The sequence below is a fragment of the Pithys albifrons genome, chromosome 10 (genome assembly GCF_047495875.1).
Source record: "Pithys albifrons albifrons isolate INPA30051 chromosome 10, PitAlb_v1, whole genome shotgun sequence".
In the NCBI taxonomy this organism is placed as follows: Eukaryota; Metazoa; Chordata; class Aves; order Passeriformes; family Thamnophilidae; genus Pithys; species Pithys albifrons.
In genome coordinates, this window is record NC_092467.1 from 28,948,581 (window position 1) to 28,975,761 (window position 27,181).

At 39.9% G+C, this 27,181-nt stretch overlaps 1 protein-coding gene across 2 annotated transcripts in view; it reads right to left on the bottom strand.

Annotated features, from left to right (window-relative positions):
• USP24 (ubiquitin specific peptidase 24) overlaps nt 1-26,668 on the bottom strand; it is a 62,601-nt gene extending 35,933 nt beyond the window's left edge. Inside the window, exons 1-16 of one of the 2 annotated variants that reach the window (XM_071565871.1) lie at nt 26,193-26,668; nt 13,811-13,976; nt 12,786-12,853; nt 11,189-11,332; nt 10,561-10,683; nt 9,618-9,653; nt 8,973-9,038; nt 7,418-7,483; nt 6,551-6,625; nt 5,609-5,767; nt 4,420-4,534; nt 3,812-3,915; nt 2,538-2,645; nt 1,970-2,065; nt 1,717-1,878; nt 452-496 (exon numbers count right to left, since the gene is read on the bottom strand). In XM_071565871.1, coding sequence (XP_071421972.1) covers nt 452-496; nt 1,717-1,878; nt 1,970-2,065; nt 2,538-2,645; nt 3,812-3,915; nt 4,420-4,534; nt 5,609-5,767; nt 6,551-6,625; nt 7,418-7,483; nt 8,973-9,038; nt 9,618-9,653; nt 10,561-10,683; nt 11,189-11,332; nt 12,786-12,853; nt 13,811-13,976; nt 26,193-26,507 — 1,848 coding nt within the window. In that variant the 5' untranslated portion in view covers nt 26,508-26,668. The remainder of the gene's footprint in view (nt 1-451; nt 497-1,716; nt 1,879-1,969; nt 2,066-2,537; nt 2,646-3,811; nt 3,916-4,419; nt 4,535-5,608; nt 5,768-6,550; nt 6,626-7,417; nt 7,484-8,972; nt 9,039-9,617; nt 9,654-10,560; nt 10,684-11,188; nt 11,333-12,785; nt 12,854-13,810; nt 13,977-26,192) is intronic. The other variant, XM_071565872.1, reaches the window with a different exon arrangement.
• Nucleotides 26,669-27,181: the final 513 nt, after the last annotated feature.

The following is a 27,181-nucleotide window of genomic DNA, read 5'->3' on the forward strand; positions in this document are numbered from 1 at the left end:
ACAGCTACAAGCTCTGCAGGCTCCAGTTACTTATTCCTGGTCCCTTTCCAAACACTCATGATGCCCTTCTTCACTTTCTGCAAGAAGTCCTCTGACACACATATGCTATTTTGCTATCCCTATTATTCAGGCCAAAGTACCAGCTCCTTGCTAGAGAACATGCAAATTAAGTAGTCAAAAAGAACTCAGTTGCACCAGGGAGAGATGATAAACCACCACCTTGCTCAATTACAGGAGATGAAGCAGGCTTAAAACAGCATAAAAGGGCAAATCCAGTCAAATAATGTTACTGCTAAAGCAAGAATGACTTAAGACAAACAAAGAATCTCAAATATTACTGAGGGTTAAGAGAAGAAATTTCTGATTGGTGCTGCAAGGAGCCCTCTGATAGGAAGCAAAGGGTACTTAAGCTACATTTTGAAAGAGATCCTACAAAGAATAACCCTCCTACCTCATGGTTAGAACCGCTCATCACTTTTCTGGGAGGCTTCATTTTCTGTAAAGTTTGACCACACAAACCAGTACTGAGGTTGTTTGTTCAGAGAAGTGATGTCTGGTTTAAATACTGACAACAACCAAAACCACCTACATACTCAGAAAGGTTAAAGGAATCTGCCCATAACAGGGAGCTCTCCACTGAAGACCCCCGTCATGTATTTGAGAATGGTGCCTTAATATTACATTCCCTCCCAGTTTATGTCTTTAAGTCCCCTAATGAAGGGAAACAAGAACACAATGTATTTTACAAGTCTGCTGTATGGTTACCCAAATCCCTTCTAGCTTACAATTATAGCTTTTGTTAGTGCTTCCCACTGCAGCACCTCTGTAAAAGCCCTTGCCAGAACATAATTAAAAGGAACAATATTAGGAAAGCAGAAGAGAAGATCCAAAAGACAAAAACAGCAACTTTCACTGACATTGAGAACTCAAGATCTGAAATCCATATTCATGAACACACAGAAGTGTGATCAATATCAAGGAGCAACATTCTGTGCCTCCTAAACAGCTAAATCCTCTAGGGATGCTGCAACACAGACAAAACCTGACTGATCATGAAAGAAATGAATGGAAAAAGTACAAGCCTTTTTTATTTATTTACAGCATACTTCAGACTGAAAAAAAAAAGAAGACAGGAGCATTCCTGCAGGCTTCAAGAAAAACTGCCTGCTATGTGAACGGTGCAGGATAGAATATATGCAGTCTTTTAAGCCATGCACGTCTCTGCTGCTGCCTGGAAACAGCCCAGGCAGCTGTGGGAATGGCTTCTTTATGTTACATGAGAAGAGTTTAAATGTTTTATTAAAATACAAAACTACTAGGATTTAAAAATAGATTTGCATTTTGAGACTTAATGGTCATGCCAGGACACATGCTTAACTCAAAGAAAACTAATCTAGGCTTTCACATGAAAGGGACAGTTAAAATACTGACATACCTTTATAGTGGTTCCATTTGCAAATTCTAACCTTGGGCCCATCCTGGTAGTTTCCCATAAACTGATCACTCCTTGTGCTGAAAATTTGCTTAAAACAAAGGCAAGAGACTTACTATGAGTCTCATGGTCAACAAAGTGGCTCACACAAAGCCTACCCCTCTCATGGACTCCCCAAGGTAAGAACTTACAGATGGGACACACAATTTGTGCATCTTGAAAGAAAGGGCAACATCAAGGCTAGATAAAATCTCATCTTGGAAAAGTTAAAATAATAAACCAACCCTCTTAATATCCTCTATGCATTTGATGATGTAGCTTCTTTTGATTGCCTCTTTTACTGCATAAGCATCACTGAGGATTGTCAGATGTTCCTCCAAGGCCTGTTGAATAAGACTACACGGTAATGTTGGAAGATGAGCCAGCTCCCAAAGCACCTCCAGAACCTAGAAGTGCAAGAATAGTCAGGATCTAGGAAGTACAGAGACTAGCAAGTCTATAATAAACAAGGAATTCAAACTAAAACCATTCACATGCCTTTCCAGTGGTTGTTTCCACACGTGCTTCTCGACCGATGCGTCCGATCAGGCTCAGCAGCTTCTGTCTCACCCTGTCACTCTCTGTCTCCCAGCTCTGGATAGCAAAGAAATCACTCTTAAAGCACTAAGCACTCTAAGTCTATTAAGTCTCACATGCACAGAAAAATATAACTCACAATTCTTTTACTGCAGGAAAATCAAAACACTAACAAGAATATTTCCACCATCTGGGTTTCCTCACTGCGAGTTACAGTAGTAATTTGCCCAACTCTTTTTCAAATATAAACTATTGGAGAATGAATATAATAATAAAAATTCACTTTAAGTACCTTAGAACTGGTTATATAACGTACTTAAAATCTAAGTCAATTAGCAATACAGTGGCAGATTAGGCTTCTGGGTTAACATAAAAAATAGTAGGAAAAGTGTGATTTTTTTATAGCAAATTTTACATTGATACAGAACATGCAAACGTATTCAATGCATTTGCCTTTCAGCAGGCTGGGTGCACAAGTACATCTCATCAGTTCTCTTCCTAAGGAATGTAAATTCATGTGAAAACTTACCTTTTGTATTAAAACAAATAAGTGATTGAGCTGATCAGAGCTAAACTTCACAGCAGCTGCAGCAATAATGGTATGTATATTTTCAATCACAGTAGAGGATTGTCCTGACTGAAAAGAAGAAGGAAAACACAAGAAGGTAGGTCTCTAACCCAAGAGATAGAGAGAAATATCTTCAGGTAAGCATTATGCTACTATTCATACTAATGAGAAAGAATAGCAGCTTTTGACATGGTAGAGGCACAAGGTCAGGATAACAGTTTGTGCTCCTCATTTCCCTCGCAGAGAGAAGTAATTCTAAGGCAGGAAAGAAAAAGTCTGCCATTATTACAGCAGCTTCAAGCTGCTGCAAAGGCAGCAATACAAACATCACTATCTTTATTGCTTAGTGGAATTCATGTGTGGGGTGTTGCTTCTCTGACACTGTAAGGCTTTACTCAAAAGTGAGCAATACAAAAATCTCCTCCCACACGGATGGGAGCACCATGGTAACCACAGCCAGAGAGGGGGAGGAAGTTTCACGTTTTATTAAAGAATAGAAGTGAGTGAACTAGAATGGTATTTCAGCTCTACTAAGCATTAAAGACTTGCTACCAAGCCTGCACATACTGCAGAGTTGACCGTGTTCAATGAGTTTACTCTAAAGCATCAACATGTGGACAGAGAAGAAAACCATTTTGTGCAGTGGAAGATTAGTTTTTGGTCAAAATTTCCACGTGCCATTTGCATTAAACACTCAAACCACCTTTCCCACACAGTGGTAATCTGAATATACATAAAGTGAAAGCCAAAAGATGACTTGTCATTATATGGTCAATTATTTGTTGGTACAGGAAAGTAAATGGGAATTCATACAGTTTGAGCCCGCTCTCCTTAGAAGTCCCATTGTGAATTGCATTCAAATTTATAGCTCTGGCCACAAAAATTAATATCCTTAGGCATGGTCTTTGGGGCTGGACAAACACTTGTTCACTTGTTTCAAGCTGACAACCTCTTATTCCAAGTCAAATTTTTTTTGCAGCCCCTTAAGATTTGTTGCAAAGAACTGAACCTCATCATAGGATTTAACAGCTGTGATACAAGAAATTGTGAGAACACTTGATTTTAAATGGTAAAGAAAAAAGTAAAAGAAAGCTTTTGCATTAATTATATTGTTAAATCTCAATATCTTGACTTTGCAATAGAGATGTATATATTATAAACAAAAACATCCCATCACTGGAATGTTTGCTTTTGGAAGACAGTCTGGAAGCACCTCCCTAGTCTTGGTTGCTTACCTGAATTCTCCAAATTTTAGTGAGCTCATCTAAAGATAATTTACTGCCCAGCAGTTCAATAATTCCCTTTATACGATCACAGTATTGCGCTTGGTCTATATTACCTGTGAGACAAAGAAAGGCAACTAAATTAATATATTTAAAACAGTATATAATATTTTAAATGAATTAGAATAAACAAGTTCTTTTAAAAGGAAGAACAGAACTCTCTTAATTTGAGAATTTTTTCTCTGCTGTTATAGACAAGTCTACCAGGGCAAAAAAACGAACAAGGCTCTTTCCACTTTTATTTTGTTTTACTTCATACAAGTGATAGCAGTTCACATCAGTACAACATTACTATTTGGGAAAGAAAACCTTCTTTTCTAAAGGCTAACAATATATAAACTGAGAGTAAAAAAACTCCAGGCACAGCAGAAGACACCTGCACAATGTCAAACAGAAGACTAGATGACAGTAGCAGAATTTGCAGGATGTTACTTTGTTTTTAAGACAATGAAAGTCTCCTGTTAATAGTGTTCCATTATAATGTATTGAAAGGGACAGATGAAATTTTTATATTTCGGTCCTTCAAAGCACGTACTGAAAGTTTCTGTGAGGGTTCTTACCTTCTAGAGCAATTGACAGCACCGAATTCTCTACAAGCCAATTTAGCAGTCGGTCTGTATCTATTGCATTCTTCACAGACTTGGAGACAGTGCTGTCTTCTATTAATTTTGTTACCTAGAAATTGCAAAATGTGAGATTCTAACAGTGATTCCCACATGCATCACACATGCACACAATGAAATCTATTCAAAAAAGGCTTATTATGAAGTTTAAATGTAAATTCTGAATTTTGAGTACAGGAGGTGTTTGAGATTTTTTTGGTTGATTGTTTTGGGGTTTTTCCTTCATTTGTTTAGTTTTTAATAAGCTGTTTAAAGGCAAATTCCTAACCAGAAACACCTTCTCATCAGTCTGTGATGCAGTAGAATCTTGTTCTCAGTCTGACACAGAAAAGCTGGCCCGTGCTGCCAGGTATTTCTCTGCAGATAACCTACTTCTGGTGTATCTCAGCCTCCTGCTTGTTACGCTCAAATCAGTGTCCTATTTTTTATCCAATACTGAACTGATACAGGCTCCTCACTCTAGGGAGAAAGAGCACATTTCTGCTACAGCCTTCAGAAGCTGCACTCTTGTAACTTCATCACAGATATGCAGCATTTATGATTAAGAACCAAGCAGCAATGGGGTCTAACATCTCAATTTTCCCACGCATAAAGAAGGAAAAAGCACAAAAGAGGGACTCAAACATTACAGTCTCTGCATACAACCATAATAAAAAAATGCAATTACAGAGTGCAATGACCCGATACAAGTGGACTCAGACATCTATGTAGGTTTAAGTCCCATTTGGTCTTTTATTCTGTATTCTCTCAATAAAAGAAGAAAAAATGGTAAGCCACAGGATACTCAGGATTATTTCAGAGTGAGTATTGAAGGAATAGCATGAACCATTGCTTATAAATCAATCTCAAATGGCACATCTTAGAAAAGGTTCAAACTACATCTAGTTCTTTTCTAGCTGGGAGGCCCTTGCAGAGGCTAAGAAATACTACAAACAACTCCAGAACAATATTACAAACAACTCCAGTCATATTAACTTGTTGTGGCATTTATTGTGAACTAAGCTTTTGCTAAGGCAACATAATTTGTATGGAAATATTGCGCCATTTCTTTTTTTAAGGTTGTGGTTTCGGTGGCTTCCTAACAACCCATCCCACCTACACACGTGCACACACAAAGCAAACCTACTTCTTTGAGGGAATTCATCTTTGCACTGAAGTGAGGAGATTTCAACATGCGCAGCAGAATGTCCAGCCGTAAGTCATCGACCGCAGTGACCAAATCAGGTTGGAAGCGCATACACAGCAGTTTGATACCAGACAGGAGCTCAGGGATACTGACTAGTCTCTGTTTCAAACAAAACAAAACAAAAAAGGACAAATAGAGGCATTGCTGTTTTTCCTGTTCTGTTTCAGATGTCAGTGATCCACAAAGAGTAGGTTTAGTGACCCAATGACAGACACTTTAATCTATGAAATGCAGTACGATGTACATCTTAAAAATATTCCTTGTACTTCAGAAATTTTAGGACAACAAAATCCTTGGTTAAAGCTACAGATTTGGTACACTAAATTGCTCCCCTGTAACTCCACAACCTATGAATACTTTCCAGTTTACAATTAACAATTTAAGTCTAAGTAAAAAGTGAACACTCAAAAATTTAATAGAACTGAATGCCAAATTCAGGGTAATGCAGAAAGTAGCCACAAGTTCCATTGACACTTTAACAACAACTACCAAATTCTCAGAAGCAAACAGCTAATGCAACAATCATAAGCACACAAATTATATGAATTTCACTGACTGCATGATAGGAAGCATCTTCAAGTCCATTAGAGAAGTGAACACTCAGCATGCTGCACAAGGGGCCCAAAAGCCCAAGAATTCGATAGCAATAAGGGCAAGAAGTTTTAAAAAGGGTCATACCATCAGATATCTACTGAAAAAGGTATTGAATGGAATTGGAAAAATGCATTTTGATCTATGTCATTTGGTCACAGATCAATGACAGAATTCAGAATAGGCTGTAATTTTGCCAGTGAAAATAAAGCTCTTGTTGTAGTCTACACTGCCAGCATTTCCAAGACACACAGGAAATTCTTATTAAATATTTAATACGTAAAACATTACCTTGTCTTTCAAGTCCTTCTCTTCTACATTCTGTACATATTTAATCATTTTATGAATGACTGGATCCAGCATGGGCTAAAGAATGTGAGAAAAGGCATGACAATCATTGTAATGTTTCCTTAAATCAATTACATTTCTTGAAAGATAAGGCTGCAGCAAAATGAAATACTTAGCTGACAGCTCATTATTATCTTAGACATAAAGCAACACCTACAATATGCATAAAGCTATGTCCAGAAAAAGAAGCAATAGAGTAAGGACCAATTTTAGATCATCTTAATGCAGCTTTGCAAAAAGAGACACAGTGATGGACCTCTCAAAATGCATTAATTAGGTGCATGTGCCTCTCTGACTCCCATGGGCTTCTAAACTATCTCCTCTTCAAATAAATACTTCTGGTAACTTATTGAATCAATAGTTTCTGTTGATGAGTGCAGCTGTGAAGTCTGGAGTACATTTGCACATACAAATGTATCATGGTGAATTTTTTCCAATACCACAATTTTTGCAGTGTAAACTCTCATATCCATGTGTTTGATCTCAGCCAGCAAGTTAAACTAAATGCAAAATCCATCCATCAGGCTGGATTCTTTTCCCACGTGGTTTACACTGATGAAGGTTACTAATGGCAGCAGTAAAGCTTCTTGCTGCTGCAGATGTAGGTATATGACTACAGATCACTGCTTGGAAAATTAATCTGAACACTGTCTAAGCCCTTTATTCATCACTTTCAGGATGCTCAAAATGGTTCTTGTACTTTCTGCAATGTGAGGTTTGAAGGCTTTTCAAATTAGTCACCAGTTTCACACCAACACAGTTGGAAGCAAATTTTCAGTCCTCTGACAACTCATAACAAAGACATTTTACCTGTACTACAGAGGAGTTAAGATATTCTGCACAAACTCCAAATGGCTGAACTAATGCAGAGATTGCCTGAAAGAAAGACAGCAAGTATTTAGGTGCACATTTAACAGATATTTTCATAGTTAGCAATCTGTATCTTAAAAGGCAAATGAAGGTGAACAAGTATTATCTCTCTCATATGATAATTTCCAGTCATCTGCTACGATTGCTTTTGGTCTGCAAGTCCTTTACAACAACATATGGTTCAGGAAAGCTTTACTCTGTGGCACACAGTGGAGTATGTGCTATGTATTATATACGTTATATATGGCATACAGGATGTGGCATATAATTTTGCCTGAAATAAAAAGTGCCTTCCCAGTTTTCACTAGTCTTGGTCCTCTCATCAGTCTGTTCTCTGACTGATCCTGTTTCAGTCACAGAAATAAACAGACGGAAAGGAACACATCACATTTTGCTTGCTCTCTACAGCAATGAGAAGTGTGAATGCAAAATTTAAGGTTAAAGCCATATGGCAAATTTCTTTCCCCAAGCATTACGTGGGAGAAAGCTCTTGTAAATGTGTCATATACATGTCAAGATCTCTTCAATGCATGTTTTTAAAGTGGTATCTATTACAAAAAAATTAAATGTATAAAGGCATTATCAAAATCAGTTTCTTCACACACTGGATCAAGAATTGTAAAACTGTGTGCACCAGGGCAATCAGAGGCCTAAATTTAAGTGACGCTGACCCAGATATCCTCCCTAAGCAAGCAGTTATTAATCATTAAACAAAGTCAAGTCAAAGATTCTACTGAAGGACTGGGATGTAAATCATATTTCCTTATTCTCCTGTCTGTTCACATATGAACCTATCTCTATATAAAGCAACAAATATCAGTATCCCAACAAAATAAGTTCAATTCTCTCCAAATGACATTTCGTTGAAAGCAGACTGATTTTATACCGGGAAACAAGACTACAAATGACATAGTTTTACTTTAACCTCCTCATTCTTCAAATCTTGAAGATTTGTAAGTCCTGGAATATAGGTTAGGAAGCTAAAACTAACCAAGTTAGGCTTAGACACCAAAAATAGTTTAGCACTGTTGAACCAGTTAGTTTTTAGACACAGCTCTTCCAAAGCTGTTTAGGATTAGACACTGTCATTCTAACCATTTTTTTTCCTTAAACTGTGACTTTTATATTAAGGGACAGAAGTCAATTCACTTGCAGCTAAATGCAGCTATGGATGCAGTAAACAGAAAACCAGGGACATACTGGTGAACATACAGTGAAACTACTTTGATTGATATCTAACCAGAAGGCTGAATGTTAGCAAAAAGGTACACTAATTTTCCCTCTTTTCTGTGATGTCTCAAAAGCTCTTTAGTCAGGATTCTTCTGTACAACCTCATTTGACCTCCAGTGTGACAGCAGTTCTCCAGGTCTCTGTGGAATGTTGCTCTGGTACCAAAGCAAAGGTAAGAGCATTGCCAAAAGGGACACTGCTGGTTCTAGATGAAGGGTATAATGGATGGAAAGGGAGCAGTCTCATAACAGAAGATGAACTCACCCCAAGTTCAATATCTTCTGAATTGAGTTTGGACTGAATTGCGGAAAATCCACCCAACTCTGCAAACTGAAATAAAATAATCAGTATTATGTAACAAACTACAGTATTTTACTTTTTAAATAAGCAATTATAGAAAATACTTCACTGACAGTTACTAAGATGCCTACAAGTATCCTCTACCGTGGAACATCCCACTCAAAATAAGCTTTATGCTTTCACGGGAATTCAGAAGCACACTGGGAAATTCAATGCAATTTATATACCTGGTTTTAGTGTTTAAATATCAAGCTAGAAACTCTGTCTTGGGTTAAAATGGACATAGGAAAGAAAGTTAGACCCCATACAGCAACAGCTGGCTGGCCTGGCACTTTTGATTGGGAGACTTTTGCTTTTAGCCCAAGCTGAGCTCTTGACTTCCTCTAGTCATAACTACCACATTAGGGTAAAGGTGCTCAAGGGAGAGATATATTTTGCAAGGTCTCTTCTCTATATATAGGCAGGACTAAAATCTCAAACTATACCTTTGTGGTTGTCAGAAAAGTGAAGAATGAAAACAAGTCATGTTGGGTAGAGAGAAGAAATGATCTTGGAAGACAACAAATTCAAGTGACAAACAACAATTCTGCTTGATTTACATTTACATACCCTGTTTACCAGATCCACCAGCCACCCATGAGGTTCCTTGAACAGTAAGAATATTAATAAATTAGTAGCTGCAACATCAATGTTAAAATTTGTCTTCTGAAACAGATTTGGACAGACACATTCAGCCCATTAGCTCACACCTCAAAAGTTCTGTTAACACACTTATTTCAAAGGAAACAGCAATGTGTTTGTAACAGCTCCTTTACTAAGCACATAGCTGGAGCTCTGGTTGGTTCTCATGAACATCATCCTTTTTTGGACTCTGCTTGACATCACTGCCCATGTGCTGTGGCAACAGTACACACTGTAGCTGCTGACTCACAAGGAACTTGCATTTATAGCACATTAGCAGTGTGGAACAGAACTAAAGAACCTTTCCTAAAGCAACAGATATAGAATTTTCTTTATGCAGGCACAAACTTGTTTCTTGAAGGACAGATCAACTCTACTGATGTTGTTTTAGACCCACCCATCTGGAACAACTGCAACAACACAGTGCAAACCTCAAAAACTGCCTCCTTGCCAGTGTGTCTGACTTGAAGATATCATATCCCTGGCTGTCAGAAAAGCATGAATTTTCTGCTAGAAGGGAACACTTAAAGTTATCCTGGTCACTTCACACTCAACAACCAAACAGATGTCAGTCCTTAGATACAGAGACCCACCCGTTGTGTACTTTGTGTCTAAAGCAGCACACAGATTGTTGTGCTACTTTAGACATGAAAGTACACCAGTTTCTAAATCTAGCCTCTAACAGAGAACTGGGACAATTTAAGAGCACAAATTCATTTCTACAGACCAACATATACTGAAGATGTATTCCTGTAATTCTTGGTGACACATTTAAGCTTTCTTGTGTTATGAAAACCTATTAATCAAACACTCTCTTCTGAAACAAAAACATCTACCCTGGAATTAGCTTTTAGGGCATGGCTATGCTTACCTTCTGAAATGTGGATATGGGTGAGACAGCGTGCATGTTTCCCTCCCCAAAAACTTCTGCCCAGTTTCTCTGGCACACCTTCATTCGATTCTTGAAATGATATTCATTGTCAGGATTAAATGCCTTGAAAGAAATGAACAGCATGGATTATGCCAGCATCCAAACTTATCCTGATAATATTTGCCTTTTCAGTTGAGCACTTTCCTTGTGAGCACTTAAAGATTAGCAAAAAATAAAGCTGAAGAGAAGCCCTTTGTTCCTGCCTCTCAGTTCTCACTGTATAAGGCACTCTGAAGGTTCCATTCTGTACAGACAATATCCAACATCCATGTGAGCCAGAGAGCTGCAAAAAGGGGAGCTCAACTCAAAGTACCAGTTTTAAAAACTAAAAATGAACAGTGAAGTGGCAGCAAATGTAATTTCTTTTTTTTTTTTGAGACTGCTAGTTTTCAGAAGTTTTGAACAGCACTCATCCCTTTGACTTGCATGCTGGATGTAAAATATTTGCAAGCAGTGGCTGCAGATTTTAAGACAATAAACTACAACCTACAGAGAAAAAGCATCAGGACTATAAATAAAAAATGCCAAATACCCAGCTAATAGAAAATGCATCAGAGAGTCAAAATACCATTGTAAGTACACCGAGCAGGCCCACAGGAATAGGGTCTTGTTTTACTCTTTCTGCAACCAGGTCCACCAGCAGCATCAGCATGTTGTATATTCCTTCATGGATTTCAGTTCCCCATTTGTGAACGGCACTGGATGTCAACAGCTTAAAAAGAAAAAAAGTAACTTTTTTTTAAAGTTTGAGCACAATCACAAAACTGGAGAAATTTATCAACCCCTGTGACTGTTTTCTGAGCAAATATTTCCTTGGAGTGCACTAATCACTGCCTGATGTGTTTTTCAGATGTTCTTCCTGCACTAATGCCTTAAGAGTTAATTCAATTTGTAATTTCGCTGAAGAACACCTTAAATCACACTTTATGACAGACAATAAAATGTATCAAACTGTTTTCCATTTCCATGCACTAGTAAAGACCATAACCATTGCAAAGAGCAACTAATATGAAACTAATTTATTTGCAGATTAAACACACAACTATTAAATCTACAAGAAGGCAGCCACAAAGCTGCATTGACTCAGCTGTAATAACCATTTACCAATTCACACTTTTTGAGCAGCCTCTATTGAAAAACAAAAGACATGTACCATGAAGAGAGAGGTATTTAATGCTGCTTCCCACCTACTGAAACATGTTCTTTGAGTCTGGTCTCATGTGGTTGTTTATAAAGGACACTAGGCTGCCATCTGCAAACTTCATTTAATATCTGCTAGCTGGGTCTGAACAGAAGCAGTTAAAAAACTTAATAGTTTAAACCAATTATTTTCTGTGCCATTAACAGAGTTTCTTGCAAATATTTCAGCAAATTGTAATTCAGCACATTCTGAACTTAGATTTCTATAGATTATCCTTTTGGAGGAACAATCGACACCACTTATTTCACACACAAAAAATATGCAAGTGATCTAAAACTATTGTATGTAAGATTATTATTCTGATAGCCAAATGGAAAAAGAGTTTTTCCCTTGAATTTCTATCTTCCTTGAATATAATTATATATTCTCAGCTTTTTAAGACTAAGACTGAGTAACTTTTTTAAAGGTGTATATGTGTTTTTATACATATGGTCTAAAAACTGGATAAGAAATTTAGGCTGTATCCAAAATGGATAGAATAGTGGGGAGTAAATTGGTTTAGGGAGCTCTTTAGAGAAAATTCACCGGGACCCAGAGAAACACAGGGCATTAAACACTGAGGGGAAAGACAAATTCTAAATGGGTTGTGAAAAGAATTTAGCAAGCCTCTGAAGAAGGAGCAGAAAGAATAGTTAAAGGAAGTCTGATGAACTCACCCCCAATGGCCTTACCCCAAGGGTCTTTAAACTTGTCTTTAGGCTCTAATTACTACAGAGCTCTTCATTTAAGGGAAAAAAAATGAAGAAAAAAGCTGTGTGCTAAACTTGGCCAGAGCTGCAGAACTGGGACTTCGTATGATTTGAATCTAAGTTTCTGTAAGATTTTAGTCAAGGAAAATAATTTGAGTGTGATTTTAATCTATGGACACAGTCAGTAGTTGCCATAGTTTCTGAAGTCTGGCTTACAAAACACTACTTCCTGCATGAACAATGCAAAGAAATATTGATCTACTGCACCTACTTACCTTTTTAAATGCTTCAGGCATGCATCTGTCCATAAATCTTTTGCAATTCTCATCGGAATCAGAAAGACCTTTAGAGAAAGGAGAGTGCTTTATAAAAATATTTTTAAAAAATATTTTTTAAGATTACCTCAGGGACCTCGTTGCAAGGTTTTTGGAACACCAACCCCAAACCAGCAGTAAAAAATGTGCTACTGTTCATTCATGAGTAGCTTTTTCAGCCACAAAATGCATGAGTCAAGAGAACTTGCCTTTCAGAACTGAGTTTCCCAATGTTCCACCTTTTACAACCTCTTCAAGCATTATTAGCACCATGAGCAACTTGTAAACTTCAAAGTTTACAATTCATACATCATTACTGATGCTTCACAGCCTCCATCCAAACCCAAATATAGGCACAGCCTTTTAATGCAGATTAGAAACAGAGAAGCAAACCAGAACTACTTAACAACTTCTATTCTTCCAAAGGATTACAACATCCCTTTAGTCTGCCATCAGGCATGAAGGAAAAAACCATCGTGTACTCTCATTATATACCAGTTGTTGGGAGTGGTGCTTCTGTAACACTCTTAACCCCGGCCAAACTACTGAATACAGAAAAGTCAAATTCGGGTCTAATGCAATACAAGCATTTCACTAGGGAAAAACAAGGCGTTATACAAGCGTGGTACAGAATGGATTTAGATGACAGCTGGTTTTTACGAATGGAAAATAACCAGCACAATGACAAAAGGAGCCAGTAATTCAGCTCTGAAAAACTGTAATTCCTACGATCATTAGAACATAAAGAAACATGTGCTCCCGTTTTTAAAAAAGCTTAAGTAAACAAATTACTTTAGAGAAAAAGAGATCAACATTCTTTTTACAGCATTGGGAGGACCAGTTCACTGTTAACCACTTTCCCAGAGATGTGATCATTCTGCAGGGTGCCAAGTAAACAACTGTGAGATTAAAGTGAAAGACACAACTGCCCAGCATACCCTCTGTGACATTCTTTGAACATATAATCTGGGGAAAAAAGAACTTACCCAGTCTTGCTAGGTAGGTGGATGCAATTAGGCACTTGCCTAGAGACTCCTCCCGCTTGTAGGGTATGGACCAGTGATCTGTTAGAACTCTGCTCTCCAGTTCATACAAGTTCGTTGTTGGAAACTCAATCCCTTCACCAGAACAATTCCCATTTTCATCATTTTTCTGTTAAAAAAAGAAAAGTTCAAGTGAAACAATTTTCTAGACACATTAAGGGGTTTAGTAGCTTCAGAAAAGGCAGCTGCGCTCCTAACAAGCATGTCAAACTCTCAACCCTGAGGCTGCCTGTGTTTTTCAAAGTAGAATTTAACATTTCAATTTGAAGGGATTACATACCTGTATGTATTTCGTGTAGGTGATAACTACTATGTTTACATAACTAATTGCTAACTAATTGCCTATTTAAGCGGTAAATCTTGTTCCTTAGCATATCAGATCCTAGAGCCAAGTGATAAGTACTGCCAGTCCCTGTGAGACTGTACAGCACAAATCTTGATCTCCGTAGATCTGCATATTAATACTCGGTTCAAAAACTGCTGTAGGATACAGGAAGAGTTTATTACAAAAAAGGTCCATTTCACCCCATCACATTAAGAAACACAGGACACTGTTCCAGTACATCAGGATTTTTTTTACTAGCTAATAAAGAAAAATCTGCATCTCAAATATGGTTGTCCAGCAAGGAAATTACATTTATCCTTCTCATGAAGTCAAAACGAGTTACTGGCAAATATTCTAGAAGGGAACAGGGCAAAGGCAAGTAGATGACTGCAGCTACGCTTTATAGGTTCCCTTGCTTGTGCCACTAAACAACAGCTATTTCAGTGTACACTGCACAGAATCACCCCCTGCTCTTCACTAAGTGCCATGTGAGGTAACTGCCCCAGCAGCGCCAAATAAAGAGTAGACAAGTTATTCATTTATTTTCCTTTGTTTATTTTTTAACCTTGCACAGATGCCAGCTACCCAATGTGTCAAAGAGTTCACATGGACTATGTTTTCCTGCCTCCACAACAACAGGGAAGGCAAGCAGGAGAAAGGACAGAACGCCTGGATCAGGCCTGGCAGAGACAGAGGAAAACACAAGCCCAGTGATGGTTGCAAGATGCCACTGAGAGAGAAGTCAGGGACATGGAGGAAGGAAGGACAAGCAGGAAACACATAGCAAAAAACAGTGTTAGGAAAGTGAACAGAATAGGAATAAACTAAAAGAAAGAACTGAACTCTAGAGGACATGGTATACAAAGAATGAAGTCAATGCATGCACACAAGTGTGCTTCCCACTCTCTGACTGCATTTGCTATTTGTAGGACTAGACCTGTTTTTAAAAGTAACTGTGTCATTCACTTTCATAATGATTCAAAAACATTAAGGCAAGGAAACAGAAACTGTACAGAGCTTATCTTTTAAAGTTAACTGATACCACACAGGGGCTGGACTTACTAAGAGGTTCTGGAGAGCAGCAGTAAAATTTATAAGAATGATATAAAGTGCTTAGAAAAACCACACATGTCAATGTTTGGGAAGTAAAGGTGCCACCTTTCTCTAACCCCCTGCTAAACATTTAGTCCCGAGTTTGTCACTATGAGAAGCTGGACTTTAACAGATATGAATATCAGCTTCTGAAACTGTGGTCACTTCATCCAACACTGTGCATGGAAGCCTAATGTAGAGTTCCCACCTAGTAAACCATGCCCTGTTCAAATACTTCAAGTTTTGGAGAAGAAATGTTTGAAGGTCTAAATGAAAAGACACTGAAATTATTTGGAAGCATTTTTTTAGCAATTATCCTGCTCTACTGATTGAACTGTTTACAGTTTTGATAAAGAAAGCTGGATTTTTTGTGCCCACACAGAGCACAAATCCATTTCCTATAGAAAACACAGTAACAGAACAGGATACAACTTTGAGTATAATAAAGGCAGACAGAGTATAATATAAACACCCAATTGCTGGGTGTTCGACTGCAGGTCAGCCCAGACTTGTAGCCAAGTAAAGCAACATTTCAACAAATGATTGCAGAAACTGAGCTACCAGTTGCTCCATTCCCTGGAGCAAAATGTCCACCTTAAATAAAACCAGTATTAGCAGTGGACAGTTTAAGAGGTGCAGAATAGCAGTGCAGACTTTAAGCTGTTGCTGAAAAACTCCACTTGCGTTCTCCCATCTGCATCCAAGCAATGCTGCTCTTTATCTGTTTCCATACAGGTGATTGCCAGTGCCCATAATACGGAAATTCACATGGAAAGGGTGAGATAACACATTCCTCACTGTACATTGAGCTCCCACATTATAATTAATTGCTCTTAGGATACGTCTGGATTGAGTTTACCAACAATGTAGTGAAAAGATTTTTTTACACAAAAATGAGTGTGGTACTGGGAATATTGTCCTAGTAACAATGATTAACTCTTTGCATTGCAGAAGCACACGTGTGGCACATTCCACTAATTAGGAGACAATGAGGCTTCTTGCTTGTCAGCCTTCTGCTACCAAAACCCTGCCCAGAAACTATCAAGTTCAATTATTTATTAATTTTAGAATGTACCACACAAGTGGCTTCACAGCTACTGTGAAACCTGCAACAGTCTCAAATAAATACCTAGGTAGTTTAAAACTCGAATTTCCCTTCAAGCCATTAATAAATTTAACATTCTGCATTTCTGGGAGATTACAGATATGTTCAGTTTACCTTAGTGCAGACTGAGTCTTCTTACAACATACCCACTACAAGTAATAGTCTCTTTAAACTTATTGCTGCTCTTTCACAATTAGCGTCCTTCTGTACAAGAAAAATCCCAAACTGTTCACTATCCAACTTCTAAATCGATTTGTGCACTGCTCTTTAAAGGGAGGGATTTATTACCAGCAGCTGCTGCAGCGAGGGGAAACGTCAGCTCAGCTCTTGTGTAATCTTGTGCTGGCTGGAGAACTTGCACACGGATCTCACACTCCAACAACACAGGCTGGAGATCTCACTTGCTCTGTTAACACTCACAAATGCAACACAGCTCTGAACAGGCACACACAATTAATGCTTTGTAAGGGAAGAACTCGGAAGTGTCACTACAGACTCTACTGATACACGTCTATGGAGGAAATAAAAGCTTTTAAAAATATTATGGAACATGTGAAAATAAAGCCATGTCAGACACCTGAAAAGTGGTTTTTTGAATCTCTTCTTTGGGGGATTACATGGGGTTTGTTTGCTTCATTATATAAAAATATATTTATTTTCCTCCCTCCCCTCAAATAGATGACTTAAGAATGGTGTCTGCCAGTTTATAGTGACTCATATCAGGACTGCAGTTCTGACTGAACAGACTAAACATTGGACTGGCACCTGAGATATTAAGGATTTGTAAGGATGTTCTCAAACAACAGAATAATAAAAAGCAAAAAGCCTATTCCTTGTAGCCTCTGGTCATCCAAAGATAAACTATGTGTAAGAATCACTGTTTTCTGTCACAGGAAATCATGGTGCACATTACACACATGTAACTATTCTCCTTCCTGCAGCTGAAGTCTTGAGACCAAAAAACTTGCTGGCAAACCTTTAATATGACTTTCCATGCCTTCTGATATATCTCTTATCACATAAAAGCCCTGAAGACCCCCTCACTATAACAGTCTTGACTCTTCTGGCTTATTTTCAAGGTGTGAAAATGCAGTTATTGCTAAATACACATTCGGGCTCCCAAGAGAAATATCCTCACAGGAACAGGATCAAGCAGTGATTCAAGATTCTCACTCTGGGGACCTGACACCTCCCAGAGTTGCTCGCAAGGCTGAATAAAGAAAAATTGTTAAATATCTGATCAATAAAGCATTGCTTAAATCTCTAGGAAAAAACCTTCCATGGAAGAATAACACCAAACAGAAATCAGCCCTCACACAAAAGTGAAATATAAATGAATTGCCAAAAGGTCACAGTTCGAAGCTTCAAAAACTCTATTCCTGCAGTACTTGAGTAATTAACTCATCAAACACTATTTAACTAAAGCCACTGACAGTTCCCATACCAGTCACTTTACAAAAAATAACAAGGAGTTTAAGAATAGTTTTGATGCTAATTGGCAGCCCTAGTAAGGAAATTACAGTCAAATTGTAATTTAAATTGGTTAATTTGATTTTGATAGAAGGCTACCAACAGAATTTATTGTCACTAGAGCTAAGTCACATCATGTGCTCTTGAAACTGGCACAATTTTAGGAAACAAAACCCCAAAGTCACATTTCTTTCAAGAAGCAACAGGATCAGACTTTCTCATACACCAGCAGACAAAGTAGTTCCCTTCACTCTTATGCCTCTCTAATAACAGATTTTCACAAAATAACCATAATTTTAGAGCCAAGAAAACAGATTTTGATGTTTCACTGCATTGTTAAAAAAATCCCTAAAACACCACCTTATTTTATTATTACGTACCTACAAACAGGACCAAATTTAATAGCTCTGAAAAGCAGTACTGGGAAAAAATGCATAAAGCCAGAATTAGCCAAAAAAATCCTAGGCCCACCTTTCAGTTTTTATCACAGTCAGCATGAAGAAATCAATTTTTCAAAGCTTCAGCTTCCCCAGCTGTGAAGTGTCAGCAGTGATGCTCCCCTGTGCCCCAGCACTGATGCACCACGCACCAGTGTTTGCAGAGTACTGCAATGCTCAAGTGGAGGCAAGGTGAGAGAAATACATCAAATACCCATAAAAATAGATTATTTCTCTGCTCTCTGATCTACTATGTCCATCAATTTGTGGAAGAAGCTATGAATCCTGAAGTCATGACCTGACAGTCACTCCATCTGCCAGACTATTGATTAAAGCAGCTTTTACTTTCATGCCTGGATGTCAACTCTTTTTTCTTTTCATTAACTCCTAAAAGGAGAATATTCTGTTACCAAGACCTAAAACACAGGGATAAGAATTCAAAGGATTTCAAATAAATCACAGCTACCACCTTGCACTTACACATGAACATGGTAAGCATAAGGCACTGAATGTTTAAAAAAAAAAGTTACATTTTCATACCTGTAACTTGCTTTTTACAAACTGGTACTCCAGAAGCTTAAAGAACTTTTATACTTAAGAGGCAGATGTGGGAACAAAACTGAAGTATGTTCTAGTTGCCTGTTCTTGCCATCAGATCAAGCCCATCTGACCCATTGCTAAGAGCAAGCTTTGCTATCCTGTTGTATGTCAATATTAGTAAGACTCAGAAGATGCGTCATGAATGGAACTTCCACATCGTGGTTCTCATTTGGCAATAGGGAAACCCACTGTGACTTCCTAAATGTTTTACTGACTTTTACTTGCAAAGTATAGTAACAACTTTTAACTGGTTTAAGTCCTAAACAGATGTATCATCATAAGCTCTGCCAGGGGAAATTGAAGTTGGAGATCAGAAAAAAAATTCTTTGCAGAGAGAGTGCTCAGGCATTGGAATGGGCTGCCCAGAGAGGGGGTGGATTCCCCATCCCTGGAGGTTTTTCAACTGAGATTGGCTGTGGCACTGAGTGCCATGATCTGGTAAAGGGACTGGAGTTGGACCAAGGGTTGGACTTGATGATCTCAGAGGTCTTTTCCAACCCAATCCATTCTGTGATTCTGCATTTTCACCTAGAGAAACGTATCTGTATTGAAAATTTCTGACCACACTCAAAGATAGGAACGCTTCTTGTTAGTTATGTTTTTTTAGGAGAAGTCAGCTTGTTGGGGAGATAATGGATGTTTTGTGTTATTCTTTTTGCATAGAAATGAAGGGTTTTAGTTCAAATTTTTACCATGGGCTGCTTTTTACACAAGCAAATGTAGTCTCGTCATAAGAAAAAAATATTAGTGTTTCATCACACTAACTTAAAAGGATGATACCAGTCTATTAGTAAAGGAAAATAAATTCTCCAGTCTATTAGTAAAGGAAAATAAATCCTCCATTACAGACTCACCATAACTGATGCACACTTGGACTTTTATCACATCATAACAATGCCCTAAGAAAACCTCAATTTATTTAGTGAACTTTCCCACAGAAAGTTTTGGACACTGACCTTAATTGAGAGCTGCACAAGTGCACTATCAAGAATACACAGTTAGACAAACCCATTAATAGTTGTAAAGGATTATAATGAATTATAACCATAAAAATCCCAGGGCTCCATTGTCTCTCTGCTCCCCATCTCTCACAACCAGGAACTGTGTAAAACTGGGAATAAGAACACAATATGAATTTGAAACAAATAAAGATAAATTCAGCAAAGCTAGACATTAACTCAGCTTTTCCAAAAGCACTGCTGGTACTGCTCTCCCAGATTTCCAGGGTGATGGTGTGATGTTACCAGGCAATATTCCCCGACGTACCTGCCTAATTGTTCAGAGATAAACACAGTCCTGAGCAGCACAGCAAAACAAAACAATGGAGGCTCTGCAAAAATAACACTTGAATTAAAACATCCGTTTAACAATAAAAGGAGTCTCTTTGCCCTCTTATGCTATTACTATAGTATTGAGTGAAATCTGAGCTAGAGATTTGCTATAACCACTTTTGGCAACATATTTTGAAGTCTGATAAGAAGTTGTAGGCGAGGGAGGGGTCATGGAAAGCACCATTAGGAATGCCATCCATAAGGAACCAAGGAAAACATTTCTCTTGCATGTATTTTCAGTATTCTCTATGCATATATTTAAGAACTTACTCCATTAGCATAACTACAAACAGCCAGATTCAGAGTCAATACCATTACCCCTCCCAACCCTTGAGTTTTCAGAAGCACAAAACCTCCATGCTTGTTCCTAAATAACTCAAGACAACTTTGTGTGATATCAGACAAACATTGTGCTTTAAAACAATAAAACAATCAATCAGAAATGCTTAGTATTTCAGTCCTTAATTTTAAGTTAATGGTTGCATGTCTCTTTGCCAAACCAGGCATTAATAAAGAAGCACTGCAGAGCCACTAGATATTTATTGTAACGTTTTAGCCACCAAAGGTCGGGGTCTGGAAGGAAAAATTAATTCAATAATGCTACTCAACACTCGTCTGTACTTCTGTTCTACAGATGTATACTGACATATAGTGTGAGACACAAACCAGAACTGACAAAGCAGCTGATTTTGACAGTGTATAATTACAAAATTGTGACTAATTAATATGAAAGATTTTTAAATGCCTCTCAAGACTGCTCTGCTGGGTATTAGAAAAGCCAGAATTGCTGTAAAGTACCTAGCAGGAAGATTAAGTGGCAAGAAACTCTAAGCACATTGGTTTTTTAAATTCATTTTAATTTGGCCTGTGAAACATACATACCAAAGGCTGATCCTACAGCAGCACAAATACATGTGTTCTTCAAAATAAAAGCTTAGCAAAGAAACAGGCACTTCCTTTCTATCTTTGCCCTCCTCATACAATACAAAGAGCTACTGTTCCTTAATCCAAAAGCAATCCAAATGATTTGCTGGAATTAACTTCTAACACTGGCTAATTTGTTTTTATTCTCATTCTTCCTCAGTATTTCACTTCCTTATTAAACAGCTGCCACAGAATAGCACTGTAAACTGGGAAGATGACCAGAAAATGCTTCCAGAGAACATTATAGCAGAGACACTTCCTGCCCAGCTGAGAAGTTGGCTATGGAGCTGCCTCCTACCTCCACCGACCCTGCAGGCATCACCTTCACCTGTGAACCAGTAATTACAAAGTGCTTCTCTCAATTCACAATTATTCTAACGATCATATTACATGGTAATGACTTTGTAACTTATTCAAAACAAAGCTTACATTTAAAATTAACCAACCACACTTCTCACTATTACCCCTATTTTCCCTAATTTCATGCTGCATCTTTATTAGTTTGTGTTATGTCAAGAATGAAACCCAGGGTATTTTCTTTCCAGTGCTTTCAAGGAAGTGTTAACGGAATCAGAACGTAAAAAAAGGCTCCACACCAGGGCCACTCATTTTTGAAAACAGTGATGCTGAAAACCAGGAGTGCTAAAGTACTAATTCCACTTGACATTCTGATGGCATCCAGCCAGGGACTCGATGCCAGAATCCACCACAGAGCTTTATTTGATTGCTTAATTGTTTTACAAGGCCAATTCGTAGACAAGCCGCACTGTAAAATTTCCACACGAGAATGCAAGAAATACTCACTTTTACAAAGCTCAAGACTACTTACAAGACAGGAGACTGACTCTAAATATACAGAATTGCAGCGTGAAATCCACCTCATTTGCCTGAAGGCTAAATACCTTCTTTGTCTTTAAATAAATATAGCTCCTTCCATTCAAGGATCAAAGAACTTCCCAAGCCTAACCTCCGTGGTTGACCTAATGGAGAACTCACCATTATCCTTATTTTACACATTAAAAACTAATCCGAGGTTAAGTTACACACCCACCGTGACACAGCCTATCTGTGGCTGAACTGCTTTCAGTCCTCAGCTCTAATAATGAGGAGAGGTAGGGTCTGAACATAACAGTTCTGCAGCATGACTAATGAGAATGTTCCTGGCACTGGCATTCGCGACAGTCATCAGCCTGTTTCTTTTACAAAATCCCCTTCTCTTGAAATCAAACATCACCTCAAAAGCAATCTTGGACTATTTGTATTATAAACCTTACCTAGTAAAATCTGACATTTACGAGCTTTTGATCCAGTTCAACTAGAACAACATAAATCAAAAGAGCACATGCTGAAGGGGACAGGAATAGCTAGAAGGTAATATAATCTGTTCATCACAATTTACCCAAAAGGTCATAGTAATGACTCTCAGAAGCTGTTTTAAAAGCAAATTAAGATTATTTTAGTGAAGGTTACGCACACTGTTGTTTTATATTTTTACCTATCCGTTCCCACAATTTCAGGTTCTCTGGTCACACTCTCAACATTCCTTTAGCCTGCTCTTCTCCCTCTCATTCCTCTCCAACTCATTAAAGGCAGCAATTGTGGCACTTGTTGCAATTCATGGACACACTGAAAGACGTTGTCATCACATTCATTTATAGTCTTGTCTTAAATTATAAGGATTTAGCAGCAGTTCATCAAACAGCTTATCTGTCAATCACAGGAAGAGACCAGCACAGCATCCTTCACCCGCCTCCCTCAGCAAAGATTCGCACTGTGACAATCTGGATATTGCCTAAGGAATAAACACAGAAATCCCAGATTCTTGCCAAATTGCACTTACCAGATTTACTGTCAACAGACATAAACATAGAAGTTATGTCAAACAAGCAAAGCTACCTCTTGTAAAAGCAGGTGAACTCAGTCTATCAATGTGGTTTGGTGCCACACAGGGCAAAACTTGGAAACAGCTGTAAACCTAAAGTTGAACTTTGCTGTTTCAGGAAGACAGCACAAATGAACTGAAGCCCCCTTTGTATTTCCAAGTTTGCCTGGCCTTTTCCTTTTGATGAGTTAAGTATAGTCATGTTAGTGCATCAATGCCAGAGACACACCACAGCTATTAACTTAAAACTGAATCAATTGCATGCTCTCTGGAACACAATGGCCTGTTGGAAATGAAGTTTTATCTTATGAAAATGAATTTATGCACATTTTCATCTCAAGCCTCACATGGAAAGCAAGCAGAGTGTATGCTGGGCCAGCTCACAGCAGCCTTCTTGCTTCTGGGCCAGTTATTCCAAATTCAGGCTTCTCTAACACTTCCAGACAGCCCTGAAAACCTTCAGTTTGCATCACTGAAAGAGGATTCATACTGTTTTTTACAATCTTATCTAAAGAAAACATGTTTTTACTAGTATGATATGTATCTGGGTGCTGTGCTGTTCTCAAAGAAAACCAGCAGACAAGCCTTTCTTTGATCAACATGAATACTGAACAGATTCTAACATTATGTAATAGAGACTAAATAAGCATATGCAAACATAATGGTTCATTACTGATTAGAGAATATGTAAAGTGTTTAATCATTCATAGATCTATTCTTAAATGCACGCTAAAGTGCACTCAGCCAAAAAAGGAACGTAAATTCAAAGTACAGACCTGTTACACACATGTCTTGAAGAATGACTAAAGTTTTCTTGTCATTTTTAAATTTAGAACTTCTAATTCTAACTTTTGCTCAAGAAACACTAGACTGGGAAATTTTGTTTAGGGGAAATTTTCTAAGAACTGTACTCTTTTGATTGATATGTTCATGCACATTGCTGATATATAAAATCCAAAAATCTAACAGACCACTGTCAACCCACTGAATAAAAATTAAAACTGGTATTTTTATGAAAAGGAGGAATGCACACTGTAAGATCTGTTAGAAAGAGAGATGATATTGAGAGGAAGAAAACCAGAAATAACATCTGAATAACCACAAGACAGCATGGGGTACAATATGTTTCACCATAATGTGTATGACTACAAGGAATAATAGAGCTGCTTGTGCAATGGCTTTCTGTACAGCTGCATTTGGCATAAGTTTCTGCTGAATGGAAAACTACAGATGAACCTGATTAATTACCGATTAACGACTTAAAGAATAGCTGTAGTTTATTAAATGTAATACTAGATTACATTGGAAGCATAAAAACCCCTAGAAACTGATCAGATATAATTTTATAAAGCATATGTCAAAAACTGTTAGGTTATAATGCAATATAGGACAAATAAGCACAGGCAACAATCCCAATCTTAAGATTTTAACAGGTATAACTCTTCTATTTCAAAAATACTGTTTTGCTTACACGTGCAGGAGTTGAGAGATGCTCATATGCAAAAGAATTCCATTACTAAACAGAGGCCTGAATTTATATAAAGTTTCATGTAGCAAGACACCTCAATCCTTCTGAAATGCCTGCCCTGTGCAGTGATTTGCCTATATTGAAATATTTTGGCTTCCCTCCTGTGTGTTAACCAGAATACCAGTCAAAGCAAACAAGAACATGAGCAGCAAAGGAAACCATTACAAAGCGTAATTAAGTTTGATCAGACGTACAAGTTGAAATAATAGGGGAGAAATCCTCTTAAGAGTCGTCAAAGTGTCATTTGCAACAGGAACAAGCGCAGGGAAAAAAGTGCTTCTCTGAAGTTTACCCTGACAGCTTTTCTTGAAATGTCACACTGATAAGCCAGACTGTCCCAACCATAACTACATCCACTAGGAAAACCGCGGGGCTACAGAGATCTCAACGCCAACAAGAACTCTCATTCACTCTCAATCCTCCACAGCAAAGACTGGAAACCAATCCCCTGGCGCTTCAATCTGGGAAGTTAAACACCGACTCCTCTTCTGCGCAGCACACGTGCCATCCCACGGATCACCTTACTCCACAAGCACACATCAGCAGCTTAGCGCAGCTCAGGATCTAACCCAGTTAACTCAGTGAGCAGGATCACCTATCTTTATTCCACGGGACTGGACGTCAATATGCCAAGGCTACAGATACGGATGGTCTGTGCAAAATACCTGCTTGTATTCCTCATAAATGTATTTATAGATGCATCACACATGCACCCAGAAAAAGATCACTTTTCTGGCACAGGAAACCCTCAGGATACTGCTCACTGGAGCCTGGGAGGGTACATGAGTTTCCCGGGTTTATTCACGTGCTTAAGCACCTGCTATTGACCACTTCTTGAGACAGAGACTACACAAGACAGCCTTTGACATGGCCTTCTGCCCTTCTCTTCCTCAAGAGTTCCACAATCTGGACACTATTAATTAGCTCTTTTCATATGAGCACTCTGGAAAGTTTTGAAAAAAAGACCTGGAGGAGGAGAAGGCTTTACAGGAAAGTATTACAAGACTGTTCCAGGCAGCAAGGAAAGCACCACGCACTGGCTGAGGGGTTCAGAGTTCTGGAACAGAAAAAAATGCAAACAAGGAGGAAGAAGAAAACCTGGCAAAGGTTGGTGCTCTCCATCACATCTACCTACTTCAGTTTCATCACAGCTGTAAATTACGAGTTAAAGCCTTATTTGGAAAATATTTGACTTCGCTGCCCTCCTATTTCAGAATTTACGCTCAGCTTATTCAAATAAAACTATACCTAAAGTCATACCCATATTGCACTTTCCTTCACATTGTGCAAGCAGTTAAAACAAAACAAAACAAAAACAAACAAACAAAAAAAAGGCAGTCATTAGTCACCGGGATTATGCAAGACGGCAAAAGAGGAGGGAGCGAAAACCAGAACTCTACGGTAGCCACACATTCTTGGAATGCCAAGGAGAACCCTGGGCACGCTTCACCTTGCAGCGATCGCAGGGAACGGGCACGGGAGCACGGCGGAGGGCCGGGAGCGAGGCGGGACGGGCGGACGAGGAGCCCCCGGCCCGGCGGGTGGCAGGGGGTCCCCCGGGCACCCTCCTGCCGTCCCAGCCCCGGGGCCATCCCCGCCCGCCCTGCCTGGGCCGCTCGCCCGCAGCTCACCTCGGTCTCCACCACCTCGTGGTAGGCGGGCGGGGGGTCGAAGCCGCCCCCGCTGCCGCCGCCGCCGCCGTCCCCGTCGCCGCCGCCGCGGGGCCCCTGCCCGCCGGCCGGGGAGCCGTGTCCGCCCGGCGGGCCCTGGCCGCTCTCCATGGGCTCGTAGCCGCCGTAGTGGAGGCCGGGCCGCTCGTTGGTGAGCAGCGCCACGGCCTCGTTGATGTCGTTCTTGGCCAGGCGCAGGGCCTTGCGGATGGCGGCCGCGTCCGAGAAGCCCATGCAGAGCAGCGTGGTCATGTGCTGCTCCTCCTCGCTCTCCATGGCCGCGCCGGGGAGCGGGGCAGGAGAGGCAGGAGGAGGAGGAGGAGGAGAGGAAGCGGAGGAGGAGGAGGAGGAAGGGGGGCAGAGCCCCGCGGACCGAGGGGCGCCGGGCTCAGGCGCTGCCGGCTCCGCGCGCCGCCATGTTGCCGGGAGCGCCGCTCCCCTCCCGCCGCCGCCGCCGCGGCGGCCGCCCCCGCCCCGCCCCCCCCGCGCGCGCCCCCCCGCCCCGCCCCGGCCTCGGCCCCGCCCCGCCCCGGCCCGGAAGCGCCGGCGAAGCCCCAGCCCGGGAGTGCGCGCCGGGCCCACGTTACGAGGGGAGGGGGACAGGGGGGCGCCGGAGGCATGAATGGACCGGCGTGGGAAGGGGGCGTGGTCAGAGGGTCACGTGAAGGCGAGCGGCGGTGCCGCGGAGTGGGGACGGGGACGGGGACGGGGACGGGGACGGGGACGGGGACGGGGACGGGGACGGGGACGGGGACGGGGATGGGGATGGGGAATGGGACGGGGACGGGGACGGGGACGGGGACGGGGACAGGGACAGGGACAGGGAGTGGCGATGGGAATGGGAATGGGACGGGATTCGGGATGGGGATGGGGAATGGGATGGGGTTCGGGATCGGGATAGGGATCGGAGATCAGGGCTGGGATGGGATTGGGAATGAGGACCGGGACCG